The sequence below is a fragment of the Opisthocomus hoazin genome, chromosome 1 (assembly GCF_030867145.1).
Source record: "Opisthocomus hoazin isolate bOpiHoa1 chromosome 1, bOpiHoa1.hap1, whole genome shotgun sequence".
NCBI classification, from domain to species: Eukaryota; Metazoa; Chordata; class Aves; order Opisthocomiformes; family Opisthocomidae; genus Opisthocomus; species Opisthocomus hoazin.
Genome location: NC_134414.1, coordinates 71,581,863 through 71,603,299, shown reverse-complemented (window position 1 = coordinate 71,603,299; position 21,437 = coordinate 71,581,863). Strand labels below are relative to the sequence as shown.

The 21,437-nt window shown below is 40.7% G+C and overlaps 1 protein-coding gene across 17 annotated transcripts in view; it reads right to left on the bottom strand.

Moving 5' to 3' along the window:
* MCF2L (MCF.2 cell line derived transforming sequence like) overlaps window positions 1–21,437 on the bottom strand; it is a 165,421-nt gene continuing 143,984 nt past the window's right edge. For 10 of the 17 annotated variants that reach the window (XM_075424948.1, XM_075424957.1, XM_075424983.1 and 7 more), the window contains 16 exons: window positions 17,753–17,868; window positions 15,907–15,976; window positions 14,625–14,717; window positions 14,386–14,478; window positions 12,910–13,035; window positions 11,956–12,177; window positions 11,278–11,370; window positions 10,702–10,780; window positions 10,487–10,553; window positions 9,461–9,576; window positions 7,849–7,908; window positions 7,421–7,495; window positions 3,882–4,006; window positions 2,635–2,747; window positions 2,405–2,508; window positions 1–2,278 (listed from right to left, as the gene is read on the bottom strand). In XM_075424948.1, coding sequence (XP_075281063.1) covers window positions 2,184–2,278; window positions 2,405–2,508; window positions 2,635–2,747; window positions 3,882–4,006; window positions 7,421–7,495; window positions 7,849–7,908; window positions 9,461–9,576; window positions 10,487–10,553; window positions 10,702–10,780; window positions 11,278–11,370; window positions 11,956–12,177; window positions 12,910–13,035; window positions 14,386–14,478; window positions 14,625–14,717; window positions 15,907–15,976; window positions 17,753–17,868 — 1,647 coding nt within the window. In that variant the 3' untranslated portion in view covers window positions 1–2,183. The other 7 variants (XM_075425004.1, XM_075425031.1, XM_075425030.1 and 4 more) reach the window with 4 other exon arrangements.

Here is a 21,437-nt window from a genome sequence, read left to right as displayed (position 1 = left end):
TCTATATAAAGGCATTCAGCGAGAAGTGCTGAAATTTATTCAAATTTTCATAATTACAATAGAGACCTCTGACTTGGAACCTTTAATTCACAACAGCAATAAAAAAGGAAACGGTGAAATGGGTTGTATTAAAGTGCAATGATGTGGAGAAAACCATTGAAATAACACAAATGAGGCTGCGGGGAGAAATGAAAAGACAGTCTCATTCTAGCAAAGACAGCAATATACAAGTAAATTATGTTACAGATAATTTACAAAATAACTCACATAGATGAAGAAAAGCCGAATCTCACGTTGCCATTCCATTGTTAAATATCAGACTACATATTCCTGGTCAGCACAGTATTATATGGGATCATTAAAAAAAAAAAAATCTGAGGATTTCTGCATTGGAAAAGATGCCTGAAGTAAAACCCTGATCGAGCCTTTATATTGCAGTATTGCAAGAAACATAAGTATTTATGAATTGTGAAGTGACACAGCAGCATGAAGACTATAAATACATCTTGTACATTGATACATTATATCTACACACATATACATATCTACACACACACATACACACACGCACATATATATGTGCATAAATATGTGTGTGTATATATGTTTGAATTTGTACTGACCGTGGTCAGCTGCACTTTGATTGCGTCTGGGGTAAGGTTGCTTTTGCAACCCAGGAGTAAGATCATTCTTTAGAGTATTTGTTGTTTAAGTTTCATAAGCTGCAACCTCTAAAATACAAAATTCTGGCATAAAGAGAGACTTTGGGGCTCAGCCATCAGAGGGTCTGATGATTAACAGCAGTTCCCGTTGCCATATCTGCTGCGCTTAGTCCTTCTGAAAAGTTATGCGCTTAATGTCCACGTTACTTTTAACTAGTATTGTACATGAATCAGTTAAAAACCTATTTTCATAGAAGTAAAAATATTCAAGAGATGGACAGGAATGAGTATAGTATTCCATACATGCACACAGTTTTGGACTGTTTGCAAGAATGCTGTGCAAAGAACGTCTGACAAGGTGAAAACTTACAAGATTGGCTTACATCATACCTTGAAAAATGGCAAGTTTAGCATCACCCTTTAAAAAAAATTTAAAATACTTGTCTGTAGCATAAATCTGACTAATAAAGATTTTTTTCTCCCCTGCTCCCCTTTTATATAAAAACTGTCATTATTTTTTTCTTTTTGAATTAATCTGCAATAAACACTACTGACTAAAAGTGTCTGATTTCTAGCCCTCGTAGGTTTGTCTGAAGGGAGGCTCTTGACCCATAGTGCAGACACAATAGCTTCCTTTGCCTGTAACTGCACTTTAATTGTGAGAGCTGAAGGTAAACATGCAATTACCATTTATTAAGAAATCAGTGAATAAGAACATTTGTGTTTCATTGTGCACCTGCATAAGAAAGAAGATACTACTAATTTGCCAAGGCTATGTAAACACAGTAATCTTGGTAAAGAATTTGGTTGTGAGGCCAAAATACCTCAGAAAACAGCTATTCCACTGCACACATCATTAAAAGGTTGGAAAGGATAAAATAATAGTTGCTTTTGATGCTGTTGTGGTCAGTGAATAGGTCATGTCTGCATCCCAGTCTCTAGCGAGCGGAAGAATATCCTGAAGACCCAAGAGAAGAGAAAAGGCTGGACTAAACCTTCTTCCTGGTTGCTGTAAGAGTCCCATCCACTGCACTGACCGAGGTACGTCCTTGGAGAAAGGGTTTTTTTGGGAGGAGAAATTGTAAACTCTGATTGATTTTCCTCATACCTATCCCTGGACAGTGATTGCTATGTTATTAGTTTACAAAAAGGATTTAGCACAACACGTTTTGTTTGCTCACACTCAGGTTCTGGCTGTTATGAAACAATACAGTTCTGCAGGAACCTGACTGCATATCAATGAGAAAGCGTGTTTTATGCTAACAGCTCTGCAGCTTCAGACTTCAGAGCAGAAGCCTCTACAAGACCCTATTTCAAATCCTTTCACTTTTATTTACAACTTCACATTCCACGCACTTTCATTGGGATCTTCTGGGAGAACCTGTAAAAATCACCAGTGAAAATACTCCAAGCTGGCAACACGGAACTGGTGGCTCTCCGCTGGAGTCCGACGTCCAGAACTCTGCACAAAAAGACAAACTCTGGATTTACCTTCCGTGGAGGTGGGGTGAAAATTTAATGTTAGCCCTTAATGTCCGAGAAGCTGGTGCTGCTGGCATTGCAGCTGTCACTGCAGCTTGATGACGTGCTCAAAGTGCTGGAGGCAGTGCCCGATTCTGGGAAAGGGAAAAGAAAAAAAACCAAACACAATAAAATATTATATGGTTGTTGCTTTTAACAACGTTCTTTCATAACAGGAATCTTCAGAGAGACAATCGTATCATTTAAAATAAGTAGCCTACCAGAGCTGCTTAAAGATTGAGCTGATTTTGAATTGCCGATGAGCATCAGCAGATTGTTTGCTGGGATCCAACCTTCTCTACCAGTGCTCAGGTTCTTTACATACCTAAAAAAATTATAGACAATAAAAAGTCAGATTGTTTCATTTGATGCCTTTAAAAGTTTTGCCCTGAACATCTCCCTTCCAAACACAGTTCTGCGTATAAAAATTTCCAAACACAGATCTGCGTACCAAAGTCCATCCTCCCCTTCACGAATCAGTTGAACTAGATCTCCACTTTTCACTGTAAATTCTTCAGAAACTCCTTTCTCATAATCAGTCACAACTGTATATTTACCAGGAGTCTAAATGCACACAGAGGAAAAACAGACAAATTATTTCTATTGAGTACTTTCAGGTATTTTGCAGCTTTTGTCATGAAATTATAGTCCTTTTCCCTCCTTTCTCATGCACATGCATGCTGAAGACAGTGTAAGTATACATGCTGAGAGGCAGCAAAACTTTGCTGTTCCATTACATGCAAATTCAGTACATGAATTCTCACACCCTGAAAAACATTCACTGAAATGTTTCCATTACAACAATTAATTCAAATCTCTACCAAAAAAAAAAAAAAAAAAAAAATCAAAAGGAAAAAACCCCACAAAACCAAACTGGCAAACTGGTGACATGATGCATGTGTGGAAGTCTGTTGACTTGGTAGCTGAGTGTATCATCGCTTGATCCCTCAGCACAACAAGCGCATGGAGCTGTTGGAGCGGGTCCAGAGTAGGTCCACAAAAATGATCCGAGGACTGGAGCACCTCTCCTGTGAGGAAAGGCTGAAAGAGTTGGGGCTGCTCAGCCTGGAGAAGAGAAGGCTCCGGGGTGAGCTTATAGCAGCCTTCCAGTACTTAAAGGGGGCTTGTGAGAAAGTTGGGGACAAACTTTTTAGCAGGGCCTCTTGTGATAGGACAAGTGGTGATAGTTTTAAACTAAAAAAGGGTAGATTCAGGCTAGATGTAAGGAAGAAATTTTTTATGATGAGGGTGGGTGAAACACTGGGGCAGGTTGCCTAGAGGGGTGGTAGATGCCCCACCCCTGGAAACATTCAAGGCCAGGTTTGACGGGGCTCTGAGCAACCTGGTCTGGGTGAAGATGTCCCTGCTCACTGGAGGGGAGTTGGGCTAGATGGCCTTTAAAGGCCCCTTCCAGCCCAAAGCGTTCTATGATACTATGACTTCTGTACTACGACCTAAGCAGCCACAGTCTCACTAGTCTGCAGGTACACAAAGGCACAGACAGACTTTCCCAAGGCACAAACACAAGGCTGATTGAAGAGAAGGGCGTAATTTCCATTCCCCCAGGAATTTTGCCCAGCTGAGGATTTCAAGGCAGACACTTTCCTACCCGAAAGCTTCAAAAGCATTCTTACCTACTGCCTCACACAATGCATCAATAACATTTACTTAGCTCAAGAGGAAATAATTTCTGCTTACCAGCTTCATCTCGCCTCCTCCTCCTCCTTCTTCCTCTGCATCCGAAGAATTCAGCGGATCTTCAGCACTAGACCAGCCATCATTTTCTTCAGATGCATCAAGAGAATGAGTTGTTTTAGCCCAGCCTTGGGGAACAAACAGCCATCAGTTGACTTTGCAGCAGTTAAAACCACTGACTGGGAGAAACGTTCTTCCCACTGGAAAGCTCTTAGGTGATCAACACAAACAGGAGAAAACCGTACATGGGGAAGTTATTACAGCCACTGGGTGAAATTCACAGCTGGCAAAAGTTGGCCTGATTCCATCAGAATAAGTGGAGTTGTGGCAGTGAATTTGGCCCTTTGGATTTATTTAGAGGGAAACAGATGGAAAGAATGCAAATTCCCAACTAAAAAGAAGTTATTTCTCCCTTATACAGAGATGAATGATGGACAGATACTACTGTCTTTCTTGGGAGGAGGCAGAAGACAGGAGCATGCACTCTGTGGGAACAGAATGAACACCCAGGGCTGTCACCCAAAGCAATTTCACCAGCCTGCTGGAACAGGGGATGGATGCACATAGCTTCGTTCAAACTGTTGAGCACTTAAAGCTGTCGGGAAATTCAACATAAGCTACAGGCACCCTGTACTTCATCTAACGAAGCAGCTTATTATTTAAGGGCATTCAGGCACAAGGATTACTTAATCACACTGAATTATCTTAGTGTTAAGTCACTGCACCAAGCACCACAAGAACAATCTCCTGCCTGTCATTTATTGCCAGCTGTTGCTTTTCTCTCTCAGGGTGAAGCAGTTCATATATTTACAAAGCTGAATCATATCCAGCGTGCACAAAATCCTTTTCCAAGTAAGCTACAGTAAGTTTTAATAGTGGTGTGCTTTTCACTAAGGTCAGCAGGTGCCAATAAATGTGTCGAGCTTATAATGAAAAAAGTCATGATAAAAAGGGACAAATAAATATTTGTAAGTAAGACTTTGGTTCAAACCAACTGATAACAACAATGAAAATCAATGAAAAGAATGAAAGGAAGAACACACCTCCCAACTTTTATGTAACTATTAGTTGAGAAAGCACCAGCATTTTTGCTCTTCACTGCTTCCAAGGCATTTGTTGCATGGCTGGTCATGCCAGTGCATTTAGGAAAAAACCTGAGTGTTGTCAGAGTAAAGCCAAAGCAGGCTAAGAATTGTACAGAGAAATCACGCCCAGAGCACACCAAACAGACTGGGACTTTTAGCTCACCGACGCTGCTGGATGATCTGCACAAGGCTAGAAATACTGACCCATTTGGCCCTGTCCAGGGTTAAGAATGCACTTCCATCTCTGAAGAAACCGAGCAATAAATTCCTGCTGTATTCCATGAACATTTCCTTTGAAACTCACATCTTATAGTTGGCTCATGGGACACAGCTGAAACCCTTTCAGTTACTTCGAAGTTAAGAACAATGCAACAGAAGAAAACTTGGCTTCTCCTAATTGTTCCAAGCCCTCGTAAGAAACGGAACCAACAAGTGCAAAATCACTGTAATTGCTCCGCTTGTAGCATCATACTCACTGGCCTGCTCATCTGGAACATTTTGGGTAACAGCTCTTGTTCCTCAGCCTCTTTGTTTTCATATATTGTGCTGATGTGGGTAAGAGCAGGCCTGCCTGACCCTCCCATAGCAACAGCACTCTGACTCCTCATGCAAGCTGGCATTCCACTATTAAGTCCATGTAAAAGCCCATCTGATTCTGGGCAGGGAGGGAAAGTGGCCACGATGGTCATATTCATACTAGCTAACTACAGGCACCAAAATTATGCATGCATATTCAATGTGCACGTGTGTATTCTGCACAGTGTGACTAAATCAGAGCTCCCTATAAAGGCAAGAAACGTCAGAAAACAGCAGACAGTCTTGAGATAAAGCAAGGTTATGCAGAAATGAGCTTAGATTTGATGGTGCCAGGAAAGCCAAGAATTCATTAAGTGCTTCTCTTCAGAAAATGAGCCCACAGGTTTCTTCACAGAGACAGGATCTATCTGCAAGATGCAATTCTGCCACCAATTCAATTTCCTTGAGCTCGCTATGATCTAAGTCAGAGCAATACAGCAGTGAAAGGAAACGAGCTGGGGCAATGCACTCTGCACCAAGGAGCTGTGACCATCACCTGGCGTAGTTTCATGCTGAAATGCCTGGGTCAGCTTCCTGCTTATCCCTCTGGGTTGGGGAAGAAGAGATAAAATGTCAGAACAGAGACCGAAGGTGCAAGACAGAAAGGGGAGTTACTGGATGTTTTTAATTAATTTACTTGGCTTAGTGGTTTCATGAAGTGAGAGGCTGTTGGACAGGACAGCAAATCAGACAAGTCTGTTCCGAGGACCCAACAATTTCACTGCAAACTAGCAATGATCAAGGACTCTCCACCCTGGAAAATTTCAGCATCCCTGGAAAAGGCGCCAAAACACCTTTTGCTTTCCGATAGCATTTTCAGGCCCTCAGGATTTCCATGGTACCTGGAGATCTCAGAAGTCTGACTGCTACTTGCAGAAAAATTAACCTCATAAATCCCATATCCGCACTTGTGGAGTTTCTGCACGTGCCTGGCCTGGGATTACATTGCCTGCTGCTCAGACAAGGTGAATGGTGCTGCAGAGTTTCCCCAGCACAGCAGCTGAACCTGCATCGTTTCCACAGGTGAGACAAACACAAAGGCTGTGGAAACCTGGAGAGGAGGAGGATAGTAGGGCTTGAAACAGCTTCATCTTTAGAATAATATTTTCTAAAAGGGATAGTGGTAGAAAGAGAGTCAGGAAAAGAAGGACTGTTTTCCTTGTACTCTCTAGTTAATTAGCCCCAGGAATTTGTACTCCAGCCTTCACCAACAGCCTCGCTGGTTAGAAATGGATCATTTACCAGAAATGCTTTTTCATTCTTTGTTTAGCTATAGGTTGGGAGGACAGGAGGCCAACTGCTACAAGGGGCTCGCTTAAATTGTCTGGGGCTCACAAGGTGGTAAAAATTGCCTACTATCACCCAAAGACAGATGCAACAGGACTGTGACTACAGTAATAGATGCAGATCTACAATGGAAACTCCACATGACACTGATGACCCCCACTCCAACTAGAGTACATTGTTTCAGATTTTTTTTTCTTCTTCCTTTTTTTAAAAAGTTAAATCCTCTCCCCAGTGGGCACAGTGACAGTAGGATGTAACTGGAATACCAAGAGTCTCATAGCAACTGGATGCCTCTATTTCCACTAAACATCCAGCTTCCAGTTATTTCTTCAGCAGAACATCCCTTTCCCACTGTCCTCTCCCAAAAACTAGTTAGCCATATGTTACTTTATTCAATGCCAAGGTAAAACTTCAACCAGTTGTGTTGTCAAAAACAGTATATACAGAAGCTGACAGACCTACTTGGAAAAACTAGCTGATATCAACCCCGCTGCAAGCAACAGCATCATACAGGTGCCCCCAGCGCTCTGATGTAACACATGACATGAGGGATGTGTGGATATTTGTGGAGTACAAGATGTGGTATCACTCTACCTCTTAAACCAAAAGGAGTTGGGTCACTCACTACTTCATGCCGTTTAGCTTTTGTGTCAGGACTGGTAGGAGAAGCTGCAGGAGGATGAATAGGCAAAAAACACAGAGGAGAGATATTGAAGAACAGGAAAAAAGAGAATAGGTGGATTGCATGCTAAATACCTTTGAGTTTACACTGGAAAACAAATGGATTCCTGCAATTACTCTAATTTTAGTTGTCATTGGTCAGTTACAGCAGAAGAAATTAATTATTTGCATGTAGTTATTTGAATATAAATGGACAAATCTATTTTACAGTAATAGATGAAAGTATATGTAAACTTTTCTAAATGAACTAGACATCAATTGAATACAATTAATGTTTGTCTAAAATTGAAATTACCAAATTAAGCAATCATTTTTATATACATCTAGTGCTACAGCAATACCTGGTCCTGTAAGAAGGATCATTGGCAATGTCTGGCTTTTAGCAGAAGGAGGTGGAGTTTCTGTCAAGGCAAGCATGGGATATTAGTGCTCACCTCATTAGCATTAGATACGCAACCCTAGAGTCTCTCCAGAAAGAACTCAAAGGTAATCAGGTTTTAAAAAGGCATTCTGAAAAGATGCTTGGGCATGCTCTTGAGCAAGTGCCATTATCTTAATGCAATTCAGACTGTTCAAAGCAAGAATTGAATGTACCAGTGTGATTACTTGGCAGGAGGAAGCAAGAAAGATCTCAGAGTCCTGTTGCCTGTTTTAGCAAAAAAAGTAAAGACCATTTCTGGATACATAAGGAAATACTTATTTATTTTTGTGTCCAGCAAAACGACTGTCATACGCATTCTGCTGTAGCCATGCTTTGAGAGTTCTGTTAGCAAGGATGCTACTACAGAAACATTCTAGAAAACCTTGATTCCTTTTTGCCAAGTACAGGCGCATTTGGGGCAGATCCACTGAAGCTAGAAGCAGGCCAGGTATCTGATCTGAAAACAACTTCCTTCCTCTAGTTTTCCTACAGGAATAGGGCACTATAAACTCCTGCCTTGGCCGCATCAATGAGATTGGAGGCCTTGGAAACTGCACTCTTTCCCTTGCATCTCCAACAGCTCCGGTTTTCCTAGTTGTATCTCCCTCTCCCACTCTGGAGCTGGTTTCTCTTGAAATCTCCCTGCCAGGGTCAGTGGCTCAGGAACCTACCTTGAACTTAGGAGAACAAGCTAGTGTACACACTGACAACCTGTTACACTACTCACACACGCACACACAAAGTGATGCTTCAATTACAGCCTTAAACAGAAAACGATCTAACTTTTTTAGAAAATTACCTTTCTGACTTTTGAGGTTAGTAAAGCCCTGCAGCGTAAAGCGCTTTTTTTGACAGTACAGAGCATTCTGAGGTAGAGCTAGTGTCATCTACAAAGGAAGAGAGAGATACAAAGAAAGGGGAGAAGGCCATGAAAAGGTCAAGGCAAAAGATCGTTCACAGCCCTGCCAGGGAACTGGCACGTCAGGGTGAGGAAGGACAACTGTAAGTCCCGGTACAACAGAATAACCCAAGTGGCCAATTGTTCTCACTGTGCAGGGGCTCGTATTGCCACTGGTCTAGTAAAAAAATCTCCTTGATGGGAACCAGAATTCAAGAGAAAAATAATACTCTTCAGAAGAGATAATGCAAAGAAATCTATGCAGAGAAGAGAAACCTGAGGAGCTAGGCAGCTATAAAAGGAGACCTATTGCAGACTCCGGCCTCATAACCTGCAGTTCCCACCTCCTTTTGGCTACCCTTCATCGAGGTGGCTTTGGGCCTCTCCACACTGCACAGTGGAACACAGAAACCCCAAGCTAAGCGCAGATGTGGCCAGCACGTCGGTGCAGCGTGGGCAGCACTTTGTGGGTGCGCTGCCTTAGAGCTGAAAGCAGCAGAGCCCTGCTCGTTCAGGTGTAACGCTGTGTTTGCCTGCACTACCGTGGCTACTCTGCTGGTGGATCTGCCTGTGCAACAGCAGTGCAGGCATGCTCTTCGCAGTTAAAGATAACAATGCATACACATAAACTCACCTTTGCCTTTCTCGGGGTACTTCGGTGCTATTGTGGTGCCATAGCCTTCTAGACTTGCGAGATCAGATTTTCTCTCCTCCATTTTTTTGGTGTTTCTGATGTGGTTCCGTGAGGGACTGTTTATTGGAAGAAGTTAAGACAATCAATCCATCTCCAGCAAACTTGGATCTGAACAGGGGTGATGACCTTTGGTCACGGGCTGCCTTTTACATACAGATGTATAGGCTGAAAACTATTTCTTAGCTAATTCCCAGATCATACCTTGCAGGATTGAAGAAGTCATGGTGACTGTGCATAGAAAGACCACCAGCACATACAAAGGGGAAAGACTCCCCTAACTGACTGCAACCATACGTTGCCTCTGACGAGGCGTCAGAGAAGGGCAGAACAGCAGGTGGGAGCAGAATAATATACAGCGTGGTATGGTGAAGGATATAAAATAGGAAAAGAAGAAATCTTGACTCAGAACTTGGGACACTGGGAAAATCCATGCTTTTTTTTTTTTTTTTTTTTTTTAAAAAAAAAAAAAAAAAAAGGAAAGTGGAGGACAAGAACAAGGGACAGAGAAAAGATAATGCCCTGAAAAAGACAAAAAGGAAGATAACATTACACCGAAAAAGGAGAAGAGAAAAAAAAAAAAAAAGAAAAACAGGCAAAGGAAAAGAACAAAAGAACAGAGAAGCAAGGAAAAGGCTGCTGCATGTAACTCTTATCTGGGGTGTAAAGTATATAATTAGCTGTTCAACAAACAGACCCATAATACCACCAGGATTTTGGCTGACACAGAAAATGACTTTTCTGTGCTGTTCTCCACCAACTGGCAAAGCCCATGCCACTGCTGCTCAGTTTAACAGTTCTGGAGATGTATAAACCCCAAGCTTTATAGCTTTATAATAGGAAGAGACCTAAAAAATCCTTTAAACATAAGGGCCAATATTAAGGGGTAGGAGTAATGAAGAACTGCAAACTAGATGTATTAGTGTAGTTACAAGGCAGCCAGGCTGATCTGACAACATACTTACTTACCTTGCACAAGATGATGCTGGTAGAGGTAAACTCTGTGTTTGTTCTAGTGTCCTGTGCTGACTAGCTTCTGTAATGGGGGAAAGAAAAAGAACTATTAAAATTGATTTGTGTTTTGAGCTTTTCATTTCTACAGTCCTTCACAGTGAAGACATATTGTGCAGGTTTTGAAGTTCAGAGAGATTAAAAAAAACACATATAGATCCAAAATATTTTACCTCTGCATGCCTGCAGTTGGCTTGTCAGCACTTTTCTTATTTCATTTACCCAAGTAGCTTTAACTTCAGGGGTTGGTGCCTACCCAAGAAAAAAATTCAATCAGCTATCAAGCATAGAATTCTTATTACACAAAGAACTGCATGCTAAAGCACAGCCTCAGAGGAATCCTTCAAGAGGGACAGAGCTCCCTCTCCAGTCCTTCACTGAACAGAAACTAGTTGTGACAACGGGTACATGCTGAGGCAGATACTGTGCATGTGCTACAGTCAAAGCCCGTCTCCCAAGCCATCCCCTTCTCGAGTGAGAACAAGAGTAATGCTCTATATAATATCCCCATGGAGACTGTAATACGTGACTATTGTTTTCACCGCAGAAGACTCTGCAATTCAAATACATTATTTAAGAAACTACCTTATGAATTAACCTGGTGTGTTTTGGTGTTTGTCGTTCCTTCCCCCCATTTCCTCATCACTGCCTATTAGTGATATAACAGAGCGAAAAAACCACCTTCTTAGAGTTAGACTTCCCCCCACTCCTTTTCCCTTTTCTTTTTTTTTTAGCAGCATGTTATTTACCTGTATGATGTAAACTTCTTCCCTTGCATTATACCAGATTTCAAATTTTTTTGCATCCCCTTTGACATTTTCTGTTATTCCTACTGCCGCCATCTGGAAGCCAAGACAACAGAATTGTAATTACGATAACAATGGAAGCAGGCAGCTACTGGTATTCTTTGGTACCCTATTTCTGAAAATCAAAGCCATATTTGGCTTCTTGTTCAAGGAAAAGAATAATTAAAAACACATGATGTGCATGTTGGATGTAGGAGATTTAGTGCTTTATGTCAGCTTGGCTACCTAGGAGGGAAGAAAGGTTTAGGTACATTAAATTGAGACTGACCCACAAGATGTCTCTCTCTCGAAATTCAGACCACCAAATCTTACATGTATTTTATACTACCCTGCTCTACTCATTATTGCATTTTCTGTGTGATTAATGCAACTGCCATTCAGCTAGACTAGTAGGCTTGGAGTTTGGATTTTCTCAAAGGATAGTTTCCCCCTACCCTGACTCTCTAACAGACAGCAACACCAAGTGACACGGACCTGCAGCACCGGTTTGGTTTGCCTGAAAGGGTGAAGTTCCCGATGCAAAACCACAACACAGTTTCACTGACAAAAAAACTAGAATATTGTACTGCTGCAGGCTAAGCCCTTGGCACCTCGACCTTACTGGACTGCTCGGTGTCTTACATTCAAAGAGTGTTTGTAGCTGTAAGAAGGTGCTTTCTCATATCCCTCTCCGTTTTCTTCTCGCTTTTTACAGAACAGCACTGCTTTCTCGTGGAGAAAGAGGTGTCGCTGCATTGGCTTGAAGCGTGCCAAATCTTTCACCTTCGAGTGACCCTTTTTATGATCAGTCCAGACATTGAAAGATCCCTGCATTAAAAGCTTTCCCAGCTCATTCAGGTTTCCCTGGAACAAAAAAAAGTGATATTTATTACTACAAAGAGATAACGTCAGACTAAAATGCATACTCTGAACAGGTCATTATGAATTCTGTCATTCCAAGTAATCTCTCACATCAGTGTTTATGCTGGGCTTGGAAATGTAAGAAAGTCAGTGTTGGACTTCTACACATTATTTTCTCTCTCCCCAACATTGTTCAGGCAGGGTTTTACAGTCAAGAGTACCAGTAGCAGATACACAGAGATCCACACATAGAGAGAGGGGCAGGCACGATACACATATTTGGTTGTTTGGGGGTTTTTTTTCCCCAAACTCTGCTCCAAAGCAGCTTATGTCTTGTTTTGGTTTTTTTTTGTCTTTTTTTTTTTTTTTTTTTTTTTTTTTAAACTGGAAGTTTGGGATGTAGTTTTACACATAAACATAAAAACTTAGTAGTGACTTCCATTTGGCAGTAGCTTAAACCAGACTGTTCATGATGATTTTCAGTTTCTAACAGTGTCAAGTAGATCAAAGAAAGAAAACTTGGGTAGAAGGAGCAAAATATTATTCACAGCAGGAAAACTTCAGAAGAGTACAGAGAGATCCATTTTCCATTATTTTCACTACACAACTCAGTTTAAAGGCATCTTTCGTAAAACAGTCTTCTCATTATTAGTACACAGTATAGGGTATGCTGTACATATATCTAAGAAATAAATGAAAATAAGTTCAAAAGTAACTAAAAATACCGTTACTCACATCATATCCTGTAATGGCTATTTGGTGCATAGAATCATTAACTGCTTTGAGAATACCCAGTATAGAAGTTAATGCCTCCTGAAGATCTTCAGCACCTTCACAGTTCTTACTGTACTTCAGCATTTCCTGAATGGGCAGGGAGTGACAGTATGCTTAGCTTTGGAAACCGCAGTAACTAGGGATGTTCAAATTTCAACACTTCTGAAAGTTATCCAGTAAACTTTTATACTATATAAGCTAGTGGGTTAAATTCTGGGTAGAACTCAGAAGACCCTGAAGTTTTGTTTCTCATCTCTGCTGCTAATTAGCCAAATATATTTCGTTCATCTAGAGGTTTTGTAAACTCTGCCTAAGAATCTTACAAGACTAACTTTGCAAACATTTTTTCATAACAATTGCTAAAGAAACCCCTACAAACCAACCACACCCCACCCCAAACCCCAACCAAACAAAAGGATTTTTTTTTATATTTGTTACTTTTTAGAGATGAACAAAAGTAAAAAAATAAGCAAATTTCATATATTATTTTAATTATGGTGAGGCCTGCGATGCTAGTAACAGACTTAAACTTACTGCACTAAGCACTGTCTACACATCTAAAAAGGCATCCCTTCTACTAAGGGCTTATTGGCGAAGCTGCATATTCCAATTTGATCCAGATAAACATAGCTGCAAGTTCATGTGGAACCCCACAGACGTCATAGTACGAGCATAAGCATTTACTCATGGACTGCAGGCGGTAAAGATACTTTAAGTCAAAAACCTTTCTAGTACTCCTATCTTTAGACAAGCTTAATGTAATTATTTCATTAAAAGCTGTAAACTTCAGCTCAGTTTTCATGCAAGAGTAAATTTGGTCCAAGGTAGTTTTTTTAAACTATTGTTAAATACAATTATTGAAACATGTGTCTGTGGGAAATATTTCTTGAAGCAAGCCAGCTTCAGACCTTAGACATTAACTTAAAAATTTACAGTCCTATATGGCTCATTTTGCTCTCTCAGAATAGCATGTTTAAGTGAATCACAACAGCATCCTTCCTAAAAACATCATACAAGACACTCAGTTAATTACATTTCCTAGAACGCATTTCCTAGATCTCAGCAAGGCAAATTCTTGCAATATGGACGAGGCAACAATAACTGATGAGTAACAAGTACTCTTTTTCTTTGTTGCAAAGGTTTCTTGGTCCTTCTGTTTCCCCCAGTCAAATTTTCATTCTTTTCTCTGGCAGGAATATAAGGCCACAAGCAGTTGCACAAGGTGTCTCTGTGTAACATTTGTCTGCCTACTAGCAGTTTTTTTGGTTGAATGAGAAAAAAACTGAGCTGAAAGCTGATAGACTGGGATTTATCTCCATTTTGATTTATGCATCTGTCCGCTAACTTTTAGGTTTCTCTCCAGCAGGATGAGAGAAGCAGCATTTAAAAAAACAAATGCACAAAATGTACTTAGTGTTATAGTTTAGTAAGACATACCTTTAACAACAATTGGTATTTAGTTATTCTTTGAACGGGTTTCAGCAAGTACGAGTCCAGACTGAGCTTGTGATCGAGTTTTCTTTGACATTCCTGTAATCAGTGTTGGATTTCATCAGTACGCTAATCAGGATTTGTTATTTGTTCTTGACATACACAATGAAGTTTTAAAAAAAAAAAAACAACCAAAACAACAAACCACCTCCTCCCCAATATTTTAGAGACTCAAACAAGCATACCTGAAAGAACACAGAATCTGAAAACTGCCTCCACAAACTTTCAGATCGAGGTTTATTTTGACAGTATTTTTCATAGATCTGGAAATCTTCCATCTGAAATTGGGGGGACAAGCAAGAAGTCAATAAATTCTTGTGACTTTAATAGACAAAGTTCAGAAGAATCTTTTTCATAATCAAAAAGGGTAAGAAAAACAACAACAAAAATGCAATTCCTTGAGGCATCCCAAGCAAAAAGCAATTATTCAAAATCACTGATTCTGTAATGGCTGCTAATTTTGTGCCTGGAACATCAGAATAATATGTTCCTGTTAATTTTTGCTTCAGTGGAATGTTAAGCACCTTGCAAACAAGCATATAATATATTTACAAATATATTTCTATTACAACATCAAAATACTTCTATGAATACCTGACCTTGAGTCCCTCTGTGCAACTTTTTTAAAAGTCTTTGCCCTTTTTTCTTTCTACAGAATGGGTTTGTCACTGGGAGTTGCACTACGGTAAACCAAGCAGTTTGTGGCCACGTCTCACTTCAGCAACTAAATACCAGGACTTCAACTTCCTTTTGATAGCAAAAGGAAATAAAACTGTTGACAATGTCATAGTCACCATAGATATAAAGGAAAGACTAGGTAGGAAATCAGCAGGCACAGAAGTACCTCTGTCGCTCAGTTTTAGGAAACAGCATCTCCATGCATGTAGCCAGTAAATAGGATGGGGAGGGATGGCTCCTCCCAGGAGTTTTAGCACATAAATAGGTAGCAACAACAGGAGATCGATTTCCATAAACAGATTCCTATTTACTCTTTGGTATACTATGGGGGAGACTCACTGTTTAATAAATCCCAGATTAAAAAAGTTTAGTTCTGTCATAGCTTTGTAATTTCAGAATTAAAATATTGTGGACTTATTCTGTTGAGGTGTACTCATTAAAGAAAAACAGAAAACAACAATAAAAATCCAGTAAAGAAATCTAACCAAGTAAACCAATCATTTATAGTGACATGAAATGATGCAGTGCATGACTCCTCTTCATGTTTTCCTAACTACCACTTCAATAAAGCAGTTTTCTTTCAACAAGGTAGTAGCTCTTTCTAACAAAATTAATTACCCCATACAATGGAAAATATCCCCAACTCTCAATTAACATGTGCATTCTCAGCCTGTTACCTGCTCAAGATGAACAAAGGGGATGTGGTGGTAATTACTACATGAAAATCACTCTTATGTTACAGTCTTAGAGGGGCTTATAAACAGAATGCCAGAAAAAGATGACACATACCTGATCCAGAAAGCAGCGTCCTACTAGTTCTGGGTATTCTATGTAGTTTTCTAGTTCTCTCAAGAATATTCTGTGAAGAAGAAGATTTTCTTAGAGCACATGTTAAAAAGAGTTGTAGTAAATGTTCACGTGCTTGCAATTCCTTTTCTAAACTTTTGGAAACAGAATTGTAATTACAGAATCACAGAATGTTAGAGCTTGGAAGGGACCTCTGTAAGTCATCTGGTCCAACCCCCCTGCCAAAGCAGGGTCACCTACAGCAGGCTGCACAGGGCCTCATCCAGGCGGGTCTTGAATATCTCCAGAGAAGGAGACTCCATAACCCCTCTACGCAGCCTGGTCCAGGGCTCCATCACCCTCAGGGTGAAGAAGTTCTTCCTTATGTTCAGATGGAACTTCCCATGCTTCAGTTTGTGCCCATTGCCCCTTGTCCTGTCACTGGGCACCACTGAAAACAGCCTGGCCCCATCCTCTTGACACCAACCCTTAAGATATTTATAGGCATTTATAAGGCCCCTCTCAGCCTTCTCTTCTTCAGGCTGAACAAGCCCAGCTCCCTCAGTCTTTCCTCATGGGACAGATGCTCCAGTCCACTAATAATCTTCGTAGCCCTCCGCTGGATTCTCTCCAGTAGCTCCTCATCTTTCTTGAAGTGGGGAGCCCAGAACTGGACACAGTACTCCAGATGGGGCCTCACAAGGGCAGTGTAGAGGGGGAGGAGAACCTCCCTTGACCTGCTGGCCACACTCCTCCTAATGCACCCCAGGATCCCATTGGCTTTCTTGGCAGCCAGGGCACACTGCTGGCTCATGGTCAACCTGTCGTCCACCAGGACACCCAGGTCCCTCTCCACAGGGCTGTTCTCCAGCAGGTCCACCCCGAGCCTGTACTGGTGCATGGGGTTGTTCCTCCCCATGTGCAGGGCTCTGCACTTGCCCTTGTTGAGTTTCATCAGGTTCCTCTCTGACTACCTCTCCAATTCTGTACTACAAAATTAAAGCTCTTCCAGATCATGTACTTAAAAAGGGATAGCAAATTAAAATAAACAAACTTTCTGACCAATTTCTTTTAGCTTACTGTTGCTACAACTGATACCAAGTATAAGATTGAGAAGGGGGATTTTTCTTTTTTTTCCCCGCCTTATGTATTCAGCAGCAGGATTTGTACAGTTTACAGTGTTTGGTTTTTCCTTCCAAATACTACCAAACACCACAAAGTAAACAAATGAACTAAACCCCATCTCCCCAGACCAAAAAAACCCACCAAAAAAAAAAAAAAATCAGTGACAAAACTTGCAGTCTAGTTTTGCCTGAATAAGAAACAACTGTTTAATCTGCTTAACTTTTCTTGAAAATACTTCTCTTTTCTACCAATATAAAATATTATCCTGTGAAGAAATACCTCTCTAGCAGCAAGGATTCAAACTTCAGAGAGAGGTCACAAAAATTAACCAGCCTCAACCAAATACAAGAGTTGAGAATTTGTGGTTTAGAATAATAATTTACTTTCCATAGCAAATTTCATGAAAAAAAAAAAAAGAAACCCCAAACCAAACAAACCTTCTTGTAATTAGCTTGTAAACAGATCCCAACATCTTTCTTCATGAAGAAGACCACAATGCAAAACTGTACCTGTGTACTGCAAACTTTTGAATAAGTTTTCACACAGCTTTGCTTATTTTTTGCAGCTATTTTTTTTTTTCATCTTCTATGCAATACAAATTTTAACATGCCAGATAGCCAGGTGGGTCTCAGTAAGGATCTTTTAGGAATTTAGATCAGATTAAAAGGAAGAGTATAAGAATCCCATTCAAATGCTATTTTTAGATCTGAATACAAATCCTCACCTGTTGTGAAAGTGATAAATTTCTTCCATATTCCCAAACAAGATATCCTTCTTATTTTGGAGTTCTGGTGAAATGAGATGAGCCATTAAGGGGTTGTCCATCTCTGCAGCATACCCCTGCAACACAGGAGAGGGGCACACTAATTATCTCCCTTGACTTGCAGTACTTATCTCATTTGACAAGGCAGTCTGCCTGCAGGCTGATAGATAGCAAAGAAATAACTCAGTATCAATCATGAAAAAAAGTATACAAATTCTGTTTTTCCATTGGTTCAGTAAGACACAGCTATAATCTTTAGAAATACACATGAATAATTACTGCAATTTTAGTTAAACACAGATGAAGCAGAGTTTGCCATCAAGCAAAGGCAATGTATTCCCACACTCCTTACAAATTACAGTTTGTACTTTTTTCCATTAGACTTTACACACCTGAGTTTAAAGCCACAACTCCGGTGCGCATGCAAACCTTCGTGCTAGTCTTAGCTATCAGAATGAGGGAACAAACCAACTGTAGTTATTTCTGCAGGTAACAGAAATCATCAAGCTGCAAATTCTATCTTTAAGACATTTTCATTAGCTTTGGTACCAAAAGCTGTAATTTTAGATTCTGACATCTTCCATTTGTCATACAAGGCTGCATTCTCTTCTCTGTGTATCTGGTGCAGATAAGGAAAAGAGCACATACAGCTGGCTTTAGCCCAGGACTGTTCTCTTCTGGTCCCAAGGTCACTAATCTGTGATTAAGTCATCTCCCAAAATGCTGAAAAAAACCCACACAACCCCAACCAAAGCACCCCCAACCAATCAACCAAAAAAATTGCAAGAATGCTCTAGTACCTGTAACTGTAAGCAGCTTTCTTAGTGCACACGCACTGAAGGAAGATTGTGCAACCTACTTCAGAGAGGGACCTGGGTGTCCTGGTGGACGACAGGTTAACTATGAGCCAGCAGTGTGCCCTGGCTGCCAAGAAAGCCAATGGGATCCTGGGGTGCATCAAGAAGAGTGTGGCCAGCAGGACAAGGGAGGTTCTCCTTCCCCTCTACACTGCCCTGGTGAGGCCTCATCTGGAGTACTGTGTCCAGTTCTGGGCTCCCCACTTCAAGAAGGATGAAGAGCTACTGGAGAGAGTCCAGCAGAGGGCTACAAGGATGGTGAGGGGACTGGAGCATCTCCACTACGAGGAGAGGTTGAGGGAACTGGGCTTGTTCAGCCTGAAGAAGAGAAGGCTGCGAGGGGACCTTATAAATGCCTACAAATATCTGAAGGGTGGGTGTCAGGAGGATGGGGCCAAGCTCTTTTCAGTGGTGCCCAGTGACAGGACAAGGGGTAATGGGCACAAACTGAGGCACAGGAAGTTCCGTCTGAACATGAGGAAGAACTTCTTCTCTCTGAGGGTGACGGAGTACTGGAACAGGCTGCCCAGGGAGGTTGTGGAGTCTCCTTCTCTGGAGATATTCAAGACCCGCCTGGACAAGGTCCTGTGCGGCCTGCTGTAGGTGACCCTGCTTCGGCGGGGGGGTTGGACTAGATGACCCACAGAGGTCCCTTCCAACCCCTACTATTCTGTGATTCTGTGATTCTGTGATTCTGTGATTCTCTCTTTTGTTAAAAAAAACACCCCACAATTATCATAGACAAGGCGATCACTGCATTAGTGACATTGATTATAATAAACTGCACTGAATTATAATAAACTGACAAATTAAATGAAAGAATAAACACAAGTGCACCTACAACCAGGATTTTCAATTTCAAAGTGAGGTCCAAACTACAAAAAGTATGAGAAGTAGCTGGTAAAGTCAGCTAGCCTGAAGAATTCAAGCATTCAGATAGGACAGTGATTTTAATAAAAATCAGAAACATTCCTTTAAAAATCTGGGTATTGTTTCCTAAAACACCACAAAAAAGGAAAAACAATGGTATAGGTAAAGATGCTGGAGCTCACAGATAGCTAACCATCAGTCCCTCTCCCATATCTCTCCCCTCAAATAGGCAAACACAGTCTAGGGAAAAAAAAAAAAAGTGGTATAGCCTTAAAAAAGACAAAAATTATATACATAAAATGGAGTGAAAAAAATTAACAGGGAAAGAACAACTCTGACCACCACGCAGTTTAGATGCAGTGAAGCTATGCATGAAGAGAATGATTCATTTCCACTTGAAGTAAAGATGATAGCAGCAAAGCCTGCACTGGCATAAAGAAGGGGTACCTAATCCAGCTGAGGTGAAAACAAACCTGACAGAGCTCAGTACTTTCGAATCTGGAAAGAACAAAAGCATGAAATCCATGCATTGACTAAAAGTTTTTGACATTTTTTTTTTTTTCCACTTCAGGCTGACATAATACTTATTTTAAAAATTTAATATAAAAACCCTTCATGTTTTACTACCTATGCAGTACTTGTGTTTTAAGAAAGGAAGAGGAAAGCTACTCCAAGTAGCCACCAGGATCATTTCATCTTTCTTTAAGAATATATAAGGCTTTGCTTAGTCTTCCCTTTGAAAGCTGTTCCAAAAGCATTGAAGTAAATAGAAAAAGGAGTAGAATACATTACCTAAAAATAGACTAGACCAATATTATAATAAAATTACTGGATTTCAAAGACAGATGACTGTGGTTATTAATGAAAGGAAAACTATCAAATGCGGATAAAGGCAGCTATAGCAGTTTCCCAGTAACCAATCTTGGTAACTACCTTGTTTTCTTCTACTGGAATCCTTACCAGAGAGAAAACGCATGACAATTTAATAAGACATCATAATAGGAGACACCGTCCATACAAAGCAGTATCAGGTTATTTTACAGGAAAAAAATGGGAATATTAATAGAATAGGAGAAACAAAAGAACTGGGAGAACAGCCAGAACTATGGATTAATAACTAGAATTACTCAAAAGCTGGAATACTGCCAATGAGGCACACTTCAGCAAGGATCTGATCCAAATTTACTGTTGGCAGACCCAAACTCCCAAGTTGAAGGGAGATGAATCCCAGACTGCAAGGAGGCACAGAGAAGTGTGCCTGGCACGGTCAGAGTACTGGAGAGTCTATCACTTTGGCAAAAAAAATAAAAGACAGCTTGGCCTAGCAAGACAAGGGGTTGCACTACATTCTATGCAAAGCAAGAGTAATACCAGAGGAATACAAAGGTCCTGCAACAACCCTCCAGTAGCAGCAGAAAGGACCAAAAATCCTCCAACTATTTGAGTCTTGATTTTATGAGCAGAACTTTACAGATAGCACTGCATACAAAAGCAGAGACTAAAGTGATCCTTAAGGTCCACACCAGAGCTACCTTGCTTTGTTATCACACACCACGTGCAACCATCTTACTGTCATTAACACTGCCTAGCACTTGGGCTGGACTCAGGATATAAATGCAACGTGAAGTTGAGCACAAACTAGGCAAAAGCAAAATCAGAGTTCAAAACCCTCGTACAGTACTGTTACTTGCAGGTATGTACTCAGAAATTATCACTCCCAGTCCGTAACTTAAGACTGTTCCTATTTAGGAGCTTAACGTTGGCATGGACACCAAGAGTGCCCACTTGGGTCAATTCCAGTTCATCCCGATTAAAATAATTCAGCTTCAATTATCTGCAACTTCATCTCCTACAGTCAAATTGGACTACAACAAAATGACACATCCATGTCTGAAGACTTAATAAACTTAAGGAACAAC